At 42.2% G+C, this 20,388-nt stretch overlaps 1 protein-coding gene across 1 annotated transcript in view; it reads right to left on the bottom strand.

Annotated features, from left to right (window-relative positions):
- The window catches only part of rabgap1 (RAB GTPase activating protein 1), a 461,466-nt gene that overhangs the window by 402,432 nt on the left and 38,646 nt on the right, over window positions 1-20,388 (bottom strand). Inside the window, exons 2-5 of the mRNA XM_084325096.1 lie at window positions 10,363-10,643; window positions 4,026-4,055; window positions 1,264-1,630; window positions 32-245 (exon numbers count right to left, since the gene is read on the bottom strand). Coding sequence (XP_084181222.1) covers window positions 32-245; window positions 1,264-1,630; window positions 4,026-4,055; window positions 10,363-10,515 — 764 coding nt within the window. The 5' untranslated portion in view covers window positions 10,516-10,643. The remainder of the gene's footprint in view (window positions 1-31; window positions 246-1,263; window positions 1,631-4,025; window positions 4,056-10,362; window positions 10,644-20,388) is intronic.

The following is a 20,388-nucleotide window of genomic DNA, read 5'->3' as shown; positions in this document are numbered from 1 at the left end:
CCCCCCCGCGTCTGTCTGTCTGTCTGCTTACCTGACAGTGCCCTCAGAGACCCCAGGGACAGACAGCGTGACGTCCAGGGGGAGCTGGCACTGGCCCCTGAGGATGCTCATCATGCGGAGGGCCTCCACCTCGCTGCGAGGGGCGTTGACAGACGCACAGCCCAGGTAGGTCAGCTGACTGAACACCACACTGTCCTCGTCAGGGATGGGAGTCCCGGGACTGCCCTCCGACGAAGACTCATCTGCTGTAAAAGTGGAGAGGAAGAGGGAAGGAGGGTAGGAGAAAAAGAAGGGGAAGAAGAAGAGGAAGAAGGAGAAGATGAAGATGAAGGAGGAGAAGAAGAGGAGGAGGAAGAAGAGATAGCAGAAGAAGATGAAGGAGAAGTAGAAGAGGAGGAAGAAGAAGAGATAGCAGAAGAAGATGAAGGAGAAGTAGAAGAGGAGGAAGAAGGAATGGTAGAAGAACAGGAAGAAAAGGAAGAAGGAGAAGATGAAGATGAAGAAGGAGAAGAAGAGATAGCAGAAGAAGATGAAGATGAAGAAGAAGAAGAAGAAGAAGAAGAAGAAGAAGAAGAAGAAGAAGAAGAAGAAGAAGAAGAAGAAGAAGAAGAAGAAGAAGAAGAAGAAGAAGAAGAAGAAGAAGAAGAAGAAGAAGAAGAAGAAGAAGAAGAAGAAGAAGAAGAAGAAGAAGAAGAAGAAGAAGAAGAAGAAGAAGAAGAAGAAGAAGAAGAAGAAGAAGAAGAAGCATTTGAATGGTCTTCCTCTTATCCCTCCTACTTACACACATTATGCATTTCATCAGAGATCAGAGGTCAGGGTTGTCTGCAGTGCAGCGCCTCTGGACCAGTTTTGGAGTTCAGTGCCTTGCTCAAGGGCACCCCAGATGTAATACCAGCCACCCTCTCCAGTCACTAGCTCACAGCTGGAATACACCCTCCAGTTGGTACCGGGAATCAAACCAGTGACCTTTCTGTTACTAGTCAGTCTCTCTACCTCTAGGACATCCTGTCACCCCAGAACGGAGAGGAAGAGGAGGGCAGGACAGGAGAGAGATGATGAGCAGATGTTAAACAGCTCTCCATTGCTATTTCTTATTGTTGGTGTTGGGGAGCAATGATGAACAGCTGAAAAGGTTCTGTCCATCATGGTAATAAAATAAGTATTTAACAATGAATATTGTCAACGTGTGCGACTTCTTTATTTTAGGCCTTTTTTGTTGTTGTTGAAGATTGGGAAATAAAAGATAGTCCAGCTGGGCCTCACCTCGGTAGGAGCACTCGTTCAGCTCACTCTCCTGCGCCGTCTGGACGGGCAGCACCAGCTCCACTTTGGGCGGGGATGTGCTGAGGGGGTCTGTGCCTGGCGGAACAAGTGAAGCTGTGGTGGGGTGGCCGTGATGGTCCACCCCGCCAGAATGGTCCAGTCCCGGTTCCACTGGTCTGGGATGGTCCGCTTCCAGCTCTGCTGGTTTCTGATGGTCAGATGCCAGGTCTGCTGGTCTGGGATGGTCCGTTCCTAGTTCTGATGGCTTAGAGCGGTCCGGTCCCAGTCCGGTGTCGGCTACAGACGGGTCCATCAGAACATCCTCCAACTCTCTCTGCAGCTGCTGCTCACTACCGTTCCCCACGATCTGATAACACACACACACACACACACACACACACACACACACACACACACACACACACACACACACACACACACACACACACACACACACACACACACACACACACACACACACACACACACACACACACACACACACACACACACACACACACACACACACACAGAGAGAGAGCACAAACACACAGAGGCATAGGCACACACACAAACAACGGTTATAATACAAGTTCACTGGTTTGGCCCACCAACACAGGTAGTGAACATCCATACAACGGGACAAGGAAAGCTCTAACAGTCTCATCATTAGACCCATATCAAGTCACCCATGGTATGATTCTTGCATGGCCGCACACAGAGTTCAGTGAGTGGTATAGGACTGTGTTGACAACTCGGCAGCGATATAGAGAGCTGTTTAATGGGATTGCTGATTGTCAGAATCACGTTGAAAGGAAAAGAAAACGCGGTGCCCGCTCTTCCGTTATGAGACATTTGAATTAAATGGTAGGTGGCACAGTCACACATACATGTATATATACGCTGCAACCAATCTGGCTCCAGGAAACCAGCCGGGCCTTAACATATTCTGCACACTTTGAGTTCACCAACCCGTCCGGTGAAGAGCTTCTAAGCGCTACTTCACTCCTATTTAACTCAGGCATCACTCAAGCTGTCTGTCACTGTCCCTTCCTGTGCGTTTTAAGAAGAGAGACTTTTCAAGTTGATCAGCATTTTAAATCAGTGATGACGAGATTTTATATTAAGAGATTGAAATATATAAATGTAGGTTCTATAGTATCTATACAGATTACGTTATGTTGCATCAGTGGATTAGTACGTGAACTCTGCTGTGAATTATATTGTTAACCATGAAACTTTTTAACCACAGTGGCTAAAGGATTCAGAATTTCAACAGCCGCTATAATTATTTAGGAGGTATAATCAAAGTCCAATAATCGCTCATTGATTGAGGACAGATTGTCTGCCTGGCAAAGCAGCCGAGATACATGTAACCTTACCAGCATTTAGCTGTTTAGCTGTGGCCAATGCTGGCTTCAAGCCCTGGATCTGTTTGCCTGGACCCTGCTGTATTAACAAGTGTATCTAAGTGTTGCCTTCACTTCCAGGTGAACTATAGCAAGCAAAGAGCAGGCCAGCAAACACAGAGCTAAACTGAGAGGTGGACCCTCCACTGAGCATCATGATCTCTTCCGTCTGCCTTAGCAGCTGCCTAGCATGAGACAGAGTCCACAAGGAATAAAAGACAGCCTGCAGGGGGCACTGCTGAGCAATATGCAAGACTGGCTGAATTTACACAAAGAATAATTTCAGCCTTTGTGGGACAGAACACTCTTTTCATGACCCTCTGAGGGGGGTGGGGCGACACACACCATATGGCTCCTCCTTGAGATGACAGCTACTGAAGAGACCGAAGCTGTGCCACACAGATGTAAAAGTCAGATGTTTTGTGCCTGTGTCACCATCAGCCCACACAGCCATACAATAGCTTGTTTCCTACAACTCCACAGTCTATACCCAGTGCTGTATAGTAAAATAGCTCATGTCTTCAACGGTAATTCCAGTTATTGTGAACCTGGACCATCTGGTATCAAAATCTTGTCACTTGGTCCACATTGAATGAGTTGTATTTCTCATCTCTCCAGGTGGCTGCAGCGACTCCCGGCTGCAAATCAATCCGACGGGGGAACCGCTAAACAGTCAAAGAACAGCCATGTACTGTATGTCTTTTTTAAATCTGAAATGACTGGACATAGACCTATTTTGTATTTGTCTGTTTGCAGCCAGAAGTGCTGCAGCCAACTCAGGCACCCAGAACAACACAAGTTCACTTATAAGTGGTCCAATTGATGAGACTTTGGTTGTAATCGGTCTGTATTATGTCAAATGATGAAAAATAGAGTCTACAGTAGGTTAAGATAATCCAGATTAATCATTTAAGGACATTTTAAGGGAATCAATTATATGTACAGGGGAGTATTTGCTATTTGTATTATTAATTAACTGGCATTAGTATAGCAAGCAAAATACTCCCAAGATTATTGTTCAGATGTTCAGAAATATTCTATTGAATTTTGTTACATATTGAGAACAAATAATGAGAGTCCATTTATCTGGCGTAACTATTTCATTATACAGCTCTGGGCCTCAGTGACGAGGATGAGGGTCCACAACAGGAGCTAGAGCTAGAGCCCAGTGGGAGGGTGGGTCTATCACTAGCATCCTAAAAAACAAAAGCACACCACAGGCTAGCTAGGGCCATCAACCAATCAAACAGCCAATCAGAATACACAGAGAGCACAAAGCACAGACAGAATCACCACAGAATCACATCACAGAGAAAGAGAGAAAGAGAAGAGGAAGAGAGAGAAGAGACTGACCTTAAAGCTGACCCCTTCCTCAGATATCACCTGTATAACAGACAACATGTTTAGACACACTGACCTGTCTGTGAGTGGAGAGAGGGGGAGGGGGGGGGGGGGGGGGGGGGGTGACCAAAACCAAATAAAATCTGGATGGCTAAGGGGATGAATGCAGGATGACTCCACCGATAGGCAGTGAATGTGAACATGTTTCACAAGACAAAAATTGTGTTATTACTATTATTTCTATTTTCAATTATCTATTTTTTGTACAATGGATGTAGCACAACGCTCTCTGTTTAAAATTACTGCATAAAACAGTGATGTTTCAATGCACACCTGACAAGTGACTGAAACAGTTTTAACCAGAATAAAAAACTGAGTTAGGCTTAAACTTTTATGGATTCTACACAGATTTAAATAGCAGCTCTTTTCCTAGTTGTTTGAGCACAGACTTCTTACCTGCCATTTTATTATCTTACCATAAGCCAGCAGCACTGTACGCTATAATGAACCAGCAGCACTGACCAATAAGCTATAATGAACCAGCAGCACTGACTACTAAACTATAATGAACCAGCAGCACTGACCAGTAAGCTATAATGAGCCAGCAACACTGACTACTAAACTATAATGAACCAGCAGCACTGACCAGTAAGCTATAATGAGCCAGCAGCACTGACCACTGACCAGTAAGCTATAATAATAGTCTTGATAGCACAACCTCAGTATACTCTACATACAGTATATTTTGTGGCAACCCATCAAAACAACAGCTTAGGAAAAAGCACTTGCCTTTGCTATGCGCCTCGCTGCTTTTTGCGTGACAGCAAAATGCATTTTGTGAACACAGCCTAAATTAGTGCTTTTGGTGCTGCATCTACGTGCTCCTATTCACTGCACTACCCGCCCCAGCGTGTCAAAGCTGGCCACCACCACCATAAACAACCTAATGCCTGCAGGAAATACAGCCTGGTACCTCTTACCACAACAAACTTGTGCCATTGTTCAAGTCATTCATCAAAGTCACTGGTGATCTGCCTTCAGAATGTTCAGTCTGTTCATTGTAGTGTGTGACATCACACATCTGTCTCTTATCTCGAGGCGTGTAAGACCACACCACACAAGCCTCTGAGTTACTGCTGAACTTTTAAGCCGTCACTTCACAGCTGTGTTGTCGCCATCCTCTGGTAGTTTTGGAATAACCCTTCTAAATCTCAAAACAACGAGGGCTTCACAAACTAAATGGAGAACAATGGTGATGGACATTGTAAGAACATGTGAGCCGACCGCTAAAGTAAATATCATTATAGGAAATGTGATAGTAATCAGGACAGTTAAGATCAGGACAAAATGTGGCCCAACTGAGGAGAGGAGAGAAGTAATCTGATCCCATGAGGGACACACAGGATGGTGCATCATCATGCTATAGCCTCCCTGCCCTCAGTAACCTCTCTCTCTCCCTCTCTCTCCTTCTCTCCCTCTCTCTCCCCCCCCTCCCTCTCTCTCTCCCTCTCTCTCCCTCTCTCTTCCCTTTCCCTCTCCCTCTCCCTCCCTCCCTCCCTCTCTCTCTCCCTCTCTCCTTCTCTCCCTCTCTCTCTCTCTCTCCTCTCTCTCTCCCCCTCTCCCTCTCCCCCTCTCCCTTCCCCTCTCTGTGCACAGACACCAATACTGGTATTCAATATTGGGCTGGAACAAGGCTAAAACAGGGTATAGGTATTGAATAGTGAGCTGGAACCAGGCTAAACCAGGGTATAGGTATTGAATAGTGAGCTGGAACATGGCTAAACCAGGGTATAGGTATTGAATAGTGAGCTGGAACCAGGCTAAAACAGGGTATAGATATTGAATAGTGAGCTGGAACCAGGCTAAAACAGGGTATAGGTATTGAATAGTGAGCTGGAACCAGGCTAAAACAGGGTATAGGTATTGAATAGTGAGCTGGAACCAGGCTAAAACAGGGTATAGGTATTGAATAGTGAGCTGGAACCAGGCTAAAACAGGGTATAGGTATTGAATAGTGAGCTGGAACCAGGCTAAAACAGGGTATAGCTATAGGTATTGAATAGTGAGCTGGAACCAGGCTAAAACAAGGTATATAGGTATTGAATAGTGAGCTGGAACCAGGCTAAAACAGGGTATGGGCATTGGATATTGTGGGCTAAAACAGAAGTCATGTGTAATGTAATGTGTCAGAAATTCAAGCAAAGTGACTTGATTTCTGTTTTTCTTTTTTACACAGCAGTATGTTACATCTCTCTAATAGAGAGACAGGGATTACATCTTCATCAAAGATTTCGAATAGTGAATAAATAGGTAATAAGTGCCCTTCCTCTACCTCTCTGGGGAGTCCTGTGGTGCTAGTCATCCACCCCGGGCTGATACCTTAAGCCTGAACCCTTACTTTAACACAAAACCTCACTGTTTATAAACCTAACCCTTACCTTAACACATTACCATAATCTCACTGTTTATAAACCTAACCCTTACGTTAACCTCACTGATTATAAAACTAACCCTTACGTTAATCTCACTGTGTATAAACCTGACCCTTACCTTAAAACCTAACCTTAACCTCACTGTTTATAAACCTAAGCCTTACCTTAACACCTAACCTTAACCGTGCTATATATATAAACCAACCCTTACCTTAACCTCACTGTTTATAAACCTAACCCTTACCTTAACACCTAACCTCACTGTTTATAAACCTAACCCTTACCATAACAACTAACCTTAACCTCACTTTTTATAAACCTAACCTTTTTGGCTCACCAGCCACTGTGGCTAGTGGTTTTCCAAAGTCACTAGCCACTCAGCATTTTCACCAGCCAAAAATCCCTGCGCTCGCGCCCCCACCCAAAAAGTAATAAATATAGGTAATTAATTGGTAGGGTTGGGCATCGTTTGGATTTGAACGATTCCGGTTCCGATTCCGATTCTCCATTTCGATTCCTGTTCTAAACGATTCTCGATTCCGATTCTTTGCGGTGCAGGTCAAAACAGGTCACAGCTTATTTAGCAGGAGAATTTTTTTTTGTTGAAAAATCACATTGTCAGTTGACTTGATAGAGTTTAATTTGGTTGCTGTACTGTAACTAGGGTATTACTTAATAATTTTTTTTAACACTGATTACCGGCCATTAACATGGTAAAGCATGGTTAAATGCCACCACCCACTTCAATGATAGCGTTGTGAACGCATAATCTCTGTCTTAAATTATGGCTATGTGTCTAATCTGCCTATCGCTTACTGTATCAATGACTTGTTTGCAGTCAACATTGTCGAAACGGATTATTTTTTTTAATCGGTTCATTTCCGTTTTATAGCATTTTGAAAAGCCCTTGTTTTCAAGGAAAATATATAGATTCCGTGATAAAAGGCATTTACTGGAATATTCTGGAATACACAAACACGTTGTCATTTTTCGGCCTATTTATGAATCGTTTTCAAATAAACGCTAGATTATCGATAGTATGTGTACTTATGCACGCTATAGAGGCGGGCTGAAAAATCGATTCTCTCATTTCCTCATCAGCGATCACAGCCACACACACACACACGCATAGGGCAAACGCTTATATCTCTGTGAAAACAGCTCTGATTATCCTAAAACTGGTATTCCAGAACCGGAAGTTACATTGTCCAATTACAACCCTAGTAATTGGACAATGTAACTGCATGCATTTGTTTGGACATAAGATTTTATTTGAACAGAAACATCTAAATTAACATCTAATCCAAAATGTCAGTGTGGTGTGTGCTAAAATAACATCTAACGCCAAATGGGAGGGGGAGGTCATCTAGCCGATTTCACGCGAGCTCCCACCCGAGCACCCATATTCGGATCCCCGCGAAAATATTCACTATTCACGGGGGTAGACGTCCTCGTGGGACACAATTTCCCAATGTATTGTCCCGTGGGATTAACCTCACTGTTTATAAACCTAAGCCTTACCTTAACACCTAACCTTAACCGTGCTATATATATAAACCAACCCTTACCTTAACCTCACTGTTTATAAACCTAACCCTTACCCCTAACCTTAACCTCACTGTTTATAAACCTAACCCTTACCCCTAACCTTAACCTCACTGTTTATAAACCTAACCCTTACCCCTAACCTTAACCTCACTGTTTATAAACCTAACCCTTACCCCTAACCTTAACCTCACTGTTTATAAACCTAAACCTTACCCCGGGCCCTAACCTTAACCTCACAGGAGAGATGCCACGCCCGGCCCCATCTTAACTGAAAATAGAGATGAAAGAGATTATTTATGTGATCACTGGTTTTCAAAGTTATAATGTATTCCAATGCGGATGCCTTCTAGCCACGACCTCAGACAAGGTTCTGAGATTCTGTGAGGGAGCAGAGTGAGAATGAAGCGTGAAACTGACCATATTCACACACGGCCATATTGCTCAGGTTGGGATTCCTGCCACCATGTGATTATGGTCAATGGTGAGCCTTACTAGAGTGAGGATGAGGAGTGAGTGAGTGAGTGAGTGAGTGAGTGAGTGAGTGAGTGAGTGAGTGAGTGAGTGAGTGAGTGAGTGAGTGAGTGAGTGAGTGAGTGAGTGAGTGAGTGAGTGAGTGAGTGAATGAATGAATGAATGAACAGAAAGCAGTGAGTGTTCAAAAAGATGGAGGAAAGTTTTGGACAAGTGAGTGACAGCTAGTTAAAGAAGGAAAGACAAAATCCAGGTGTCACTGTATATTTTCTTGAATACATGCGCTGGCATCTGTCATCTGGGCTTCTGCAAGACTCTGAGTCCTTAGATAATCTCGCTATAGACTGCAGAAGTGACATCACACTTGGTCTTGTCCCCTAGATCAAACCCCCATATACCTTATTAGAAAGACTGTATGATATTTTGCAATACATTTAAAAAAAATATTAAGAAATATATATATAAAATGTTTGATCAGCTTGAAAAATGTTTAAGCATGAATAATTCTGCTTCAAGTCATGAGATAAGGACAGAAATAAATACATCTTGTGTGGATTTTCCAGAAACAGATAACTGTCCAGTTTGCTTGCATTATTTATTGAGCTTAGAAATGGGCGCCAGCTCAGCAACAAAACACAGGAAAGCTGAAATAGAATGCGTCCAATACGCTGAAAGAAAAATGCCTCATGCTTGGGGGAAATTAATATGTTCCTTTCTGCACAACATTTAAGATTGTAGAATTTCTTTCTTAATAGACAATTATCTTTATTGGCAGAGTATTTAGTTACATACCGTACATCAACAGTATTCTCTGAATAATAACTCAATAATATTGTTTATTGAGTAGGTTTAAATTAGGGGGTGTGGCCACTTCTGCATTCTATACATTTGTTGTGCAATCGGACATAGATATAAACCTAAAGAGTAGCTTGATATTTACTATTAAATTTACTTAAAGGAATACCTTGACACATACTATTAAAGGAACCTAAAGGTATACCTTAACATTTACTATTAAAGGAACTATTATATTATTAAAGGGGCAGTTCATTCAAAATGCAAAAACAAAAAAACTAAAACTAAAAATATATTTTCTCCCTTACCCAGAGTGCTATCTATACTTCCAAATAGTTTATGTGTGATTCCCTTAGTTTTGGAAATATCTGCCATAGAGATATCAGCCATCACTCGAATACAATGGAGCTGAATGACACCCTGTTTGTGGTGCTCAAAGCACCAAAAAAAGTTTTTTTGGGTGAACTGTCCCTTTAAATGTCCTGACTTCAGAGCAGCTTCAGTTAGGCTACGTGGATCCAGATCTTAACCGTGGGTCACTGGGATGGTATTGATTTATCAAGCATTTAAAAAAACAGGGCTGATCAGTCCAGCCTTTCAAATCACTACAAAGGCATGTGGAAGGGTTAAGGGAGGGAGGGGGGTAAGAAGTGGGATTACGCAGTAACTTACATTTATTTTTAACTTGGGCAAAATGTTCATGATTAGTGTGTGACATTCTATAAACTAATATTGATGTTTATTTTTACAGATTAAAATCCAAAACAAAATCAATATGTAACTAGAATATTTCTTCACAGTTATTGTTACTTTTTTAATCTGCTTCTAACAACCCCTGGAATTATAAGAGGGGGATGTGTCAGAGCACTGGGAAACAATGCTACTTCTTACAACGCCGTCTGTCTCCCAGTGGTAACAAAGGAAGACATTTTGGAACATTTCGATGACTGACCGTCCTCTTCTCATGATTCTATAATACCTTCCAAGGCAATGGACAGAACACAGGCGGCCGGTCAACACCCTTATTCTGAAAAGCTCCATAAATAATACAGGCTCCAATATATCCCTCTCTCTCCTCTGTCCACCCTTCCATCCATCCTTACCTTCAGTCCTGTCTTTTCGTCATCGCTACCGTTATTAGTGGAGGAGGGCGTCTCGTCCCCCAGCCTGGACACCAGGACAAAGTCCTCACTGTTGAGGGTGGACACTGAGTCCGAGGACACGCTAATCTTCCCCACCGAGCCCTTGTCATCCATGGCTGCAGCTGCTGCTACACCCAGCCACGCCACACATGAATGGAGTACAGGAGGAGGAGGAGGAGGAGGAGGAGGAGGAGGAAGGGGTGGTGGTGATGGTGGGGAGGGAGGAAGATGAGCAAAATCACCTGGAGAAAGAAAACAAAAAGAGAAAGGAAAGAAGAGTCATGATGAGATGAGATCCATGAAAAAGCATCTGTTGAGGCAGTTGATAAGCTGATAAGCTGATTGGTGGGTCGGTTGGTTCATCATCGGTTACTTCGTTTTAAAAGGACCAGACCAGTCTCCTTTTGATTTCTTGTCCTTACTGGAGATTGCCCCAGTCTTTATCAACACATGTTGTGTTCGTAGGTGTATTTGGTGTGTGTTTTAGCTGACATCAGCCATGCAAACTACCATTGATATTGAAAAGGGGTGGAGAATATTCCATGAGACGTGGAAGTTGTTTGAAAGTTGAAAGTCATGTAACACGGTCTTCTGAAAACCACTGTACAGTAGGGCTGTCTTAAATACTTCGAAGCTTCGTTCGATGGGCACAGGATTCGAAGAAAAGAAAAAATCAAATATAAAAAAAAAATATATATATATATAATATATATCTTTTTTTTACCTGCAAAATCTTGCGCCTCCAATGCAACGGACGTCGTACGCCTCATTATCCTCTCTTTGTTAACTACAACAAGCACATGGAGATTCCTCATTAACTCTTTGTGTTGAAAACAACTTGCTGCTTTTATGAAGCCTCAAATGATGGCTTACAATATTTCATAAAAGCAAAGTGTTTCGTTTGTCTAAGATTTAAAAAAGTTTCAACTTTACAGCACTGACAATTCTCTATAGTATTTTTAGTTTGACCTGTGTTTGATAAGACACCCAGTCAGCAGCAGTGTCCTGACCCATATACAAACATGTCTTAATAAAAGGTGCTTAATTAAGTCGAATTCTGCCTTTGTCTCTATTTACTACATATAAATATTTATATAATTGTTTGCTTTATAGATGAAGGTTGCAACATAATTATGTAATGTAATGTTGTTGGCTGTGAGAGCAGCCGCCCGACTCATTATTAATTTAATTAATTAATCCAATCCAATCCACTTTATTTATAGAGCACATTTAAAAACAACAACGTTGACCAAAGTGCTGTACAAGTCGCACAACATAAGATAAAAAATATATATTTAAATAATTTTTTTATTAATTAATTATTTCTTTATTATTGTCGAAGCTTCGAATTAAAATCTAATCTTGGGCCCGAAGCTTCGACCAAAAAAAGCTTTGAAGGTCAGCCCTACTGTACAGTAGGGCTGAACGATGAATCGATTTTAAATCGAAATCGCGATTTGGAATGATGCAATTATCAAATCGCGCAAAAAAATATATATATCGCACATTTTTTATCTTTTTTTTAAATGTATTTAACCAGGAAGTCCCATTGAGATACAAGATCGGTTTGGGAGAGGGAGGTAAGGGGTTTTAGATTGTGTGTTGTGAAGTTTAGACTTCAGAGAGGGAGAGTAAAGTACAGAAAAAAAGGTACCGTTGGGTACCGGTATCGATTCCCAGATAAAAAGAAACATTTTCAGGCTCTGTGTCCCGAACAGACCCAATGCGTAGGCCAGAAGCAAGCCGCATTTTACAATAAACCTCTGTGGGGCTGCTTAAATTTTTTTTTATTATAATAGCAAATTTAATCACAATCGCAATATCTGTCCGAAAAATCGCAATTCGATTATTTCCCAAAATCGTGCAGCCCTACTGTACAGTACCATGTTGTTTTTCCGCTACACTTTAGAACTCACACTACAAGCCCTGCACGTCAAACTTACGCATTCAGTTGGGTGCGCTTGTTATTAACTCCCGTGGTGCTGTGTGAATTTGAATAGCTTATAATAGAGTAAAGGTGCAGTGGTTTTAGGGTAAATTACCTACTGTATGCCTAGCGAGCATGTTTTCAACCCTTTTCAACATCAATAGCCATGTGAAAGGTAGGCTGAGATCTACACTTTATACAACCATTGTATGCAAACAAAATGCATTAAAGACAGGGGCGATCTCTGGTAACGGAGAGAAGTCAACATTAGATTGGTATGGTGGCTACGGCTCTTTAACTGTCTCGTGTACCTTGCAGATTAATGAATATGTGCAATATAAAATCTAAAATAAATAAGTGTAGCAAGTTTGCTCTGGAGAACCCATTTAACAGTGGGTTTGCTCTGGAGAACCCATTTAACAGTGGGTTTGCTCTGGAGAACCCATTTAACAGTGGGTTTGCTCTGGAGAACCCATTTAACAGTGGGTTTGCTCTGGAGAACCCATTTAACAGTGGGTTTGCTCTGGAGAACCCATTTAACAGTGGGTTTGCTCTGGAGAACCCATTTAACAGTGGGTTTGCTCTGGAGAACCCATTTCTTAATCAAAGTTTCAGAAGCCTATTAAGCAGCTTAAGATAAGCACCTGGGAAGAGAATTGTGTGTGTGTGTGTGTGTGTGTGTGTGTGTGTGTGTGTGTGTGTGTGTGTGTGTGTGTGTGTGTGTGTGTGTGTGTGTGTGTGTGTGTGTGTGTGTGTGTGTGTGTGTGTGTGTGTGTGTGTGTGTGTGTGTGTGTGTGCGTGCGTGCGTGCGTGCGTGCGTGCGTGTGTGTGTGCAAGTAAAAATTCTAAAACACTGACGCAGCAAGGGCGTTGCTTGTGCTGAACTAGAAGGACTCAGTTGCTGATGAACAGCAGCTTGATAACCTTGACTTTCCCTCTGTGGCTAAAACAGGAGAGAAAGCAAAGAAAGAGGGAGGATCAGAGGAAAAATAGGATCTACAGGAGGTTTAAAGACTGCGTCAGCAAAGTACAAAACACATTGCATTTGCGAAACAGCTTGAAGCAACGCAAACGTGTCATTTCAGAAATCAATGTTGCATCAACGTGAAGAGCAGAGAGGAGAGGCCACTGCAACATGAAGAGCAGGGAGAGGCCTGTTGGGACGGTACATCCAACAGACCATCCATCCATTTACTCACTACATCCATCTGACCATCCATCCATTTACTCACTACATCCATCTGACCATCCATCCATTTACTCACTACATCTATCTGACCATCCATCCATTTACTCACTACATCCATCTGACCATCCATCCATTTACTCACTACATCTATCTGACCATCCATCCATTTACTCACTACATCCATCTGACCATCCATCCATTTACTCACTACATCTATCTGACCATCCATCCATTTACTCACTATATCCATCTGACCATCCATCAACTACATCAACATTAATGCTTCCACTCCACTCCCTCACTCCTTTCCTCCATCAATCCATTAAAACCTCTTAACTGCAAGGCCCCACATGTGGGCCCTCTTGAGGACGATTTGCGGACGAGTTCAAGAGAACTTCACCCAAAAACTCACCCCATGTCATGATTCCCTGAATTCATGACGATTTATTTTCTTCTCACATGGCAGCACTTAAGCGGAAATGTTAGCAAGGTTTTAGCGAAAAATGCATGTGTTTGTGAAGTACTGAGCATACAAGCAAATTAGACTTGGATTATACTGCACAAGTTGTGAGAGTTTATAAACATATGTTTTGATATAGGCGCTCAAAGGCGCTAAAAACTAAATTACAAACATCTCAAAACAAACTGGTCAGACTACTGCTTGACCTTACTCCTAGAACCCACCTCATCCCTGCCCACTTTGACAACCTAGGATGGGTTAGAGTAGACGACAGAGTACAGCAACTTGCAATGGGCCTGGTCTCCAAGATACACTACACCACACAGGTACCCATGTACATGTCAAAATACTTCCCAAAGCTCAGTGAATACCACGACCACAACACCAGAGGTAGCTCCACAAATCATGTTAAACCCAGATTCGGCTCAAACAAGGGACTAAACACATTTAGCAATTATGCCACATCAATGTGGAACGCCCTACTCACAGCTGTAAAGGAATGTGAATCACTACCCACCTTCAAAACCACTCTAAAAGAGCACCTACGGGAGACTGCAATTCGAAACTGGCCCCTGTAAATGTCCAAACCCAACCCCCTCCAATGTACAGTTCCCCCCCCCCCCCCCCCCCCCCCCCCCACCCGCCTACCGAACCATCCCCCCCACCCCACCACCTCCAATGCACAGTCATTTATTAGCTATATCCATTCATTTTCATCCATCCAGCCTGATGTTATCATTGGGAATGGGTCTGAGCTCACAAAAGGGCAAATACCGCCGCCTACGCCTACTGGTATTGCACTCTATTAGAAATGGTGTGGTTTCTTTTCTGGGACGATCCGAGCCGTGCGGGCGGGGTTTAGGTGCTCAGGCGAGGTAGGCCTTTGCAACTATGGTATGGAACAGTAACCCCGCCCGCCCGTTCATGTGTAACGCTCTGTAATGTGGGACGGACCTCTACGAGCAGTATTTGGAATGGCGATCAGATAATTGGATTATTTCTTTAGCATTACATCAGATACAAGGTAAGAACACTATATATAAATTTGATCGTTGATCTGATATTTCTTTCTACCCCGATCAAAGCTGTCTGTGTGTGTGTGTGTGTGTGTGTGTGTGTGTGTGTGTGTGTGTGTGTGTGTGTGTGTGTGTGTGTGTGTGTGTGTGTGTGTGTTCTTAATCAAAGTTTCAGAAGCCTATTAAGCAGCTTAAGATAAGCACCTGGGAAGAGAATTGTGTGTGTGTGTGTGTGTGTGTGTGTGTGTGTGTGTGTGTGTGTGTGTGTGTGTGTGTGTGTGTGTGTGTGTGTGTGTGTGTATGTGTGTGTGTGTGTGTGTGCGTGCGTGCGTGCGTGCGTGCGTGCGTGCGTGCGTGCGTGCGTGCGTGCGTGCGTGCGTGTGGCTGCGTGTGGCTGTGTGCCGTTGGGTGGGAGGAGGTGGCGGGGGAGCCCGCGCTACGTCTTTTCATTCTTGCATAGGGAAGGATAATAATGATAATCTAGCGTTGATTTCAGGAAGATTAGATAATCAGGCGAAAAATGACAACGTGTTTAGTGTATTCCACTAAAGGGCTAATCGCGTCTTTCCCTGGAATTACTCAGAAGCACCCAAACTATATTCATATTCAAAATGGTATAAAACGGAAATGTACAGATGAAAAAACAATCTGTTTCGTGGATGTTGACTGGAAGCAATTCACTGACAGTCGACGGGTGTATTAGACCCATAGATATAATATAAGATATATTTTAACTAAGCACTCGCAAGTGAACAAAGCGCCCCATTGACTCACAGCGCTGGCGTAATAGCGCCCTCTAGCGCCCCGACCCGTGGCGCAGAATGAGTTAACTTCAATTCATCAAGTATTTCTACAGTTTTTTGGATTCTACGTTCACCATGGATACATGAGAGAAAAAATAATCTTCATGAATCCAATGCATCACAGGGTGAGTAATTTTTGGGTGAAATGCTCCTTTAATTCTGTTGAATATCAGATCCAGCCAGGGCTTGATAAACACATGCCACCAGATGCATGTTGTCAAAGTCTGTTGGCGACTTGACGTTCACCACTTTGGCAGGTAGTCATCCTGGCTGTGACATTTAAATGTTGAGGTTGTTAGCTAGTGAAACTATAGGAATCAACTTGCTAGTTGCTACTGAAGCTGGTTGACAGGAAGTAACAGCAGCAGATTATTGGCCCTCTTCTCTATGGCATTATTTAAAGGAGAAACAAATGAGTGTGGTAGTTAATAAGCATACTGGAAATACAAGCTCACAACATTTGGATGTGTAATGCCAATGAAAAATGAATCCTTCCTAACAAACCATGCTTGACTTATGGTTGTTTGTATGTAATATCAGGCTACTTAATGCAGGCAGAGTTTTCATAATAATATTGTGTGAAGAATTGAAAATCAAATTGTGACCACTTAATGGAAATCCGTACTGAATCTGAAAATGTGTGTATCGTTAAACCCCTAACAAATAGCTATTCTATCTTTTATTAAAAAAATAATAATTTACTTACGATTTCAAAAGCCTACTGCTTGCTTGCTTGCCATGTTTACTAGAAGAACACTGACTGACATGAACATCCGTTTTCGGTTCACCTATCAACCTATCACCTCCTGGTTTGGGAATAGCACCGCACAAGACCGAAGCAGACTACAGAGAGTGACACGTTCAGCCGAACATACAACAAGCGGTGCAGGGGTAAGGCTAAGAGAATCATCAAGGACTCCAGCCACCCAAACAACTGCCTCTTTGAACTGCTGCGGTCAGGCAAGCAATACCGGAGTCTCATGGCAAGCACAGAAAGACTCAGAAGAAGCTTCTATCCCCAGGCCATCAGGCTGCTCAACGAACAATAAACACTATGCAACAACCATCAAATGCACACAGCACACACATCCACACGCACACACTCACTTTAAACAAACAACACACTGCAGCACCCACTCTCCACACTTTAGAACACCTAAAGACACTTTATATTTATTGGTAAAGGATTTGCACTACAACCCGTACACCTTACTGTAAATTGTACCTAAATTGTACCTCATCCCATTTCTGCTTTGCACAGCACATCTTCTTCTTTGCACTATATAGTATTGTATATTAGTACATTGCATAGTATATTGTATATTGTATGGTAACTAACTCAGTTACTTCTATTCTGCATCGAACATTGTACATATGTATATACTGAACACTGTGACTTCTATTTTTACTTCTATTTTTACATGCTATAGTATTTTATTTCATACTTATCTTGTCTAGCACAGTCTCTGGAGCGTAACAGTAAGAAGCATTTTGTATAAAAGTATTCTGTACTTCTGTATGACAACTATTAAAGAAACTTGAAACTTGAAATTTGAACTGTCCCCAAGAATACTATTTTGAATATGAATAGGCTGAAATGAGGTGTATTCAAATTAAATTAAAATATTAACAAGCACTATCGAACCAAGTGTAAAATGCTTACAATTAACAAGCTTGTTGTCTTGTCTGTTTTATTTCCTGTTATGGTTAATTTAAATAATAACACCCATTTATTGGCTTATATTGCAGGCACATTTTTACAAAATCACAAAAAAGGGACAAGAACCAGTGATGCGTTTTCAGTTCACCTCATATCAATAATGTTTTATTTATTCATTCATTCATTTACATTTGAATGGACATTTGAATTTGATCAAATTCAAATTCAAATATTGAAATTAATTCTGACAGCCCTACGGCCTACTGTATGTGGTGGTTCTATGTGGATTTGAAACTCACCTGGTGTGATACTCATGTTCAACCATCTCCTACAGGTGGTTTTGAGCTCTAGGATTGGTTGGAGTTACACCTGGATATTTATGTGGTCGAGCTCTGTCTGATTTGCAAATCGATCACTCGAGCCAGGTCAGTGTTATCACTTCCCCATACAAACATATTTGATCCCCCCGCTGCTGAGTATTTCTTCTTAATGTTGGGACTGTAAAAAGCAAGTCTCCTCCACCAGATCCCAGGCACGCCATTGTTTATTTTTTAGAAATCGGCAAAATATCTAATAAAAAAGTGTAACCATGTTGCCACCTGCTCTGGTGTTCATCAGGCTAATTATTACACCAGTCTTCTTTATTCTGTGGCATGTGGTGTCACCACCTCAGATAACCAAAGATTTGGAGAAAAACACTTGGCTTATTTCTTTAACTAGCTTTGCTTTCGGACAGATACCAGGCCTTCCAGCATGCAGTCACTGTCAGGAAGAACATGAAAAACATTTACAGCCCTAAAAGGCAAACATCCCTATCTTGGCAACCAGAAAACCTGGCCTAATTTACCCTACTTCCTCTGAAGTCTGTGGCTGAATATTTACATAGCACCATGCCTCTGCACAACAGCATGCATTATTCTAATCTATACTCCAAGCCAAACAAGACAAGCATGCTAGGTACATACTCCTGGCATTGCCCTTGACCAAGGTACTGGCATTACAACTGGAGTTGGTAACTGTTGAGCGCCTGTATGCGGCTGCCCACGTCTTCTAAGTGGTAAGGCCTTAAAAAAAGAATGGTTGGTTCCGGTTGCCGACCGACCCTGCCGATTTCGGTGCGACCCAATTGATTTTATGAGTTAAAAAAAAAAGAAATTACAATAAAGTTTCAGTTTTCAATTCCCTATCCATAGTCGCCTTGGGAAAAAATAAAATAAAATAAATTCCCTACATGTACCTACCCATGGCCTTAACACATTCCCTGCCAGGCACTTTCAGCATCTTATACCATTCTCTGCCAGTACTGTAAGTCTATGGAGATGTTCACCTTCTTTGCAGGGCTATAACTTTTTAAATTGTATTGCTAAATTGACATTACTATGGCCCATTCAACATCGATTATCTATCGTTCAGGATGTAGGAACGTTTAACTTTTTCATTCACACATTCATACGAAAATACCGTCTAGAATATAAATATGTTTTATCGTTTTCTGCAGTAATTCCCGAGAACGTGAGATATAGGCATAAATGCATATATAGATTATCAAATGCCATTTGTTGCCGATCCACGCTATATTAAAAATTTCAACTGTACATGGTCCTAAACGTTATGACTGATCAAGCGCGGATGAACGAGGGGGGGGGGGGGGTCGTTTATAATTCTGTGATCGTCGTTAAATGCTTTATGTAGTATGGGTGATATATAGATCAGAGCAGTTTGGATGGATAATAATAAACAAACAGGCTGAAAGTAACGTCAGCCTCCTCTTACCGTTGGGCGATGAGACTGGAGCAAAAAGATCCCAGTTATTTGATGGGGATCGAGTCGATCCATTTCCGGTTTGTATAATACTAATACACGCCCAAATCATGTAGATTATTGAGTTATGGCAACAATCCATATCCACGGTGTGTGGCTAGAGTCCCACGACGATATGCGAGTGGCCAGACGCATTTAGGAGACGCACCGAGATCCAACCGGCCATTTCCGGTTTGGCAACTTGCCAATCATCCACCAGGGGGCAGTATTGAAGCGTTGCAGAGTTGTGCCGGCTCACACAGCATCAGACCAGGCTCCGTGAGGGAAATATGAATACCATGGCGAAAATATGAAATATGATCTCAATAACGTTGTACGCCGTGGATTGGCAGAATTCGCATGAACTTGAAACACGTCATACAACGTGATTGGCAGGGAAAGTGTTAACTGACAACCAACAGGAACCCAAAAAAAAATGTATGCCTAAGGGTGGGTCAAAGACAGAGGAATAACTCCCCCATGGGGATTAATAAAGTATCACTGTGGCGGCCCGCCACAGTCTAATTAGTCCCGCCACAGTTGTATAATGAACCAAAAAAATAGTTTATTAAAAAAATAAAAGTTCTTGTTTTTTTAAACAATTTTTTTTAAATATATAGTTTGCCAATAGGGATGTATCAGTAGTATTGGCAGTGGTAGTAGTCGTAATAGTAATCCACTATATTTTCTAAAAACTAAACCAGTTCAACACAGGTAACCACTTTTGCTTAATTTCTTTGATGGCTCAAATGTATGCTCTAGTCCAGTGGTTCCCAAACCTCTCCTCGAGACACCCCAGCCGTTCCATGTATTTGTTAAATTCCACCACCAGCACACCTTGATTCAACTAATAAAGGGCTAGTTAAGTTGAATCAGGTGTGCTGGTGGTGGAATTTAACAAATACATTGAACGGCTGGGGTGCTTCGAAGAGAGGATTGGGAAGCACTAGTCTAGTCGATTTTGTGTTTTGAGCACAAAGTTCATCATAGATCTAGCCTCTTTATTTTGCTCTCAAAGTGCACCAGATTGATGCATTTAACTTTAAAATGTACACACACAAAGTTACGGGGGGGCATGCCCCCGGACCCCCCTAGAGGGTCAGAGGTTCACCCCCCATAGTCTCTGAAAATC

Source organism: Notolepis coatsorum (genome assembly GCF_963971535.1).
Source record: "Notolepis coatsorum genome assembly, chromosome: 11".
NCBI classification, from domain to species: domain Eukaryota; kingdom Metazoa; phylum Chordata; class Actinopteri; order Aulopiformes; family Paralepididae; genus Notolepis; species Notolepis coatsorum.
Note: the sequence above shows the minus strand (reverse complement) of the source record. Positions and strands in the feature narration are given on the sequence as shown.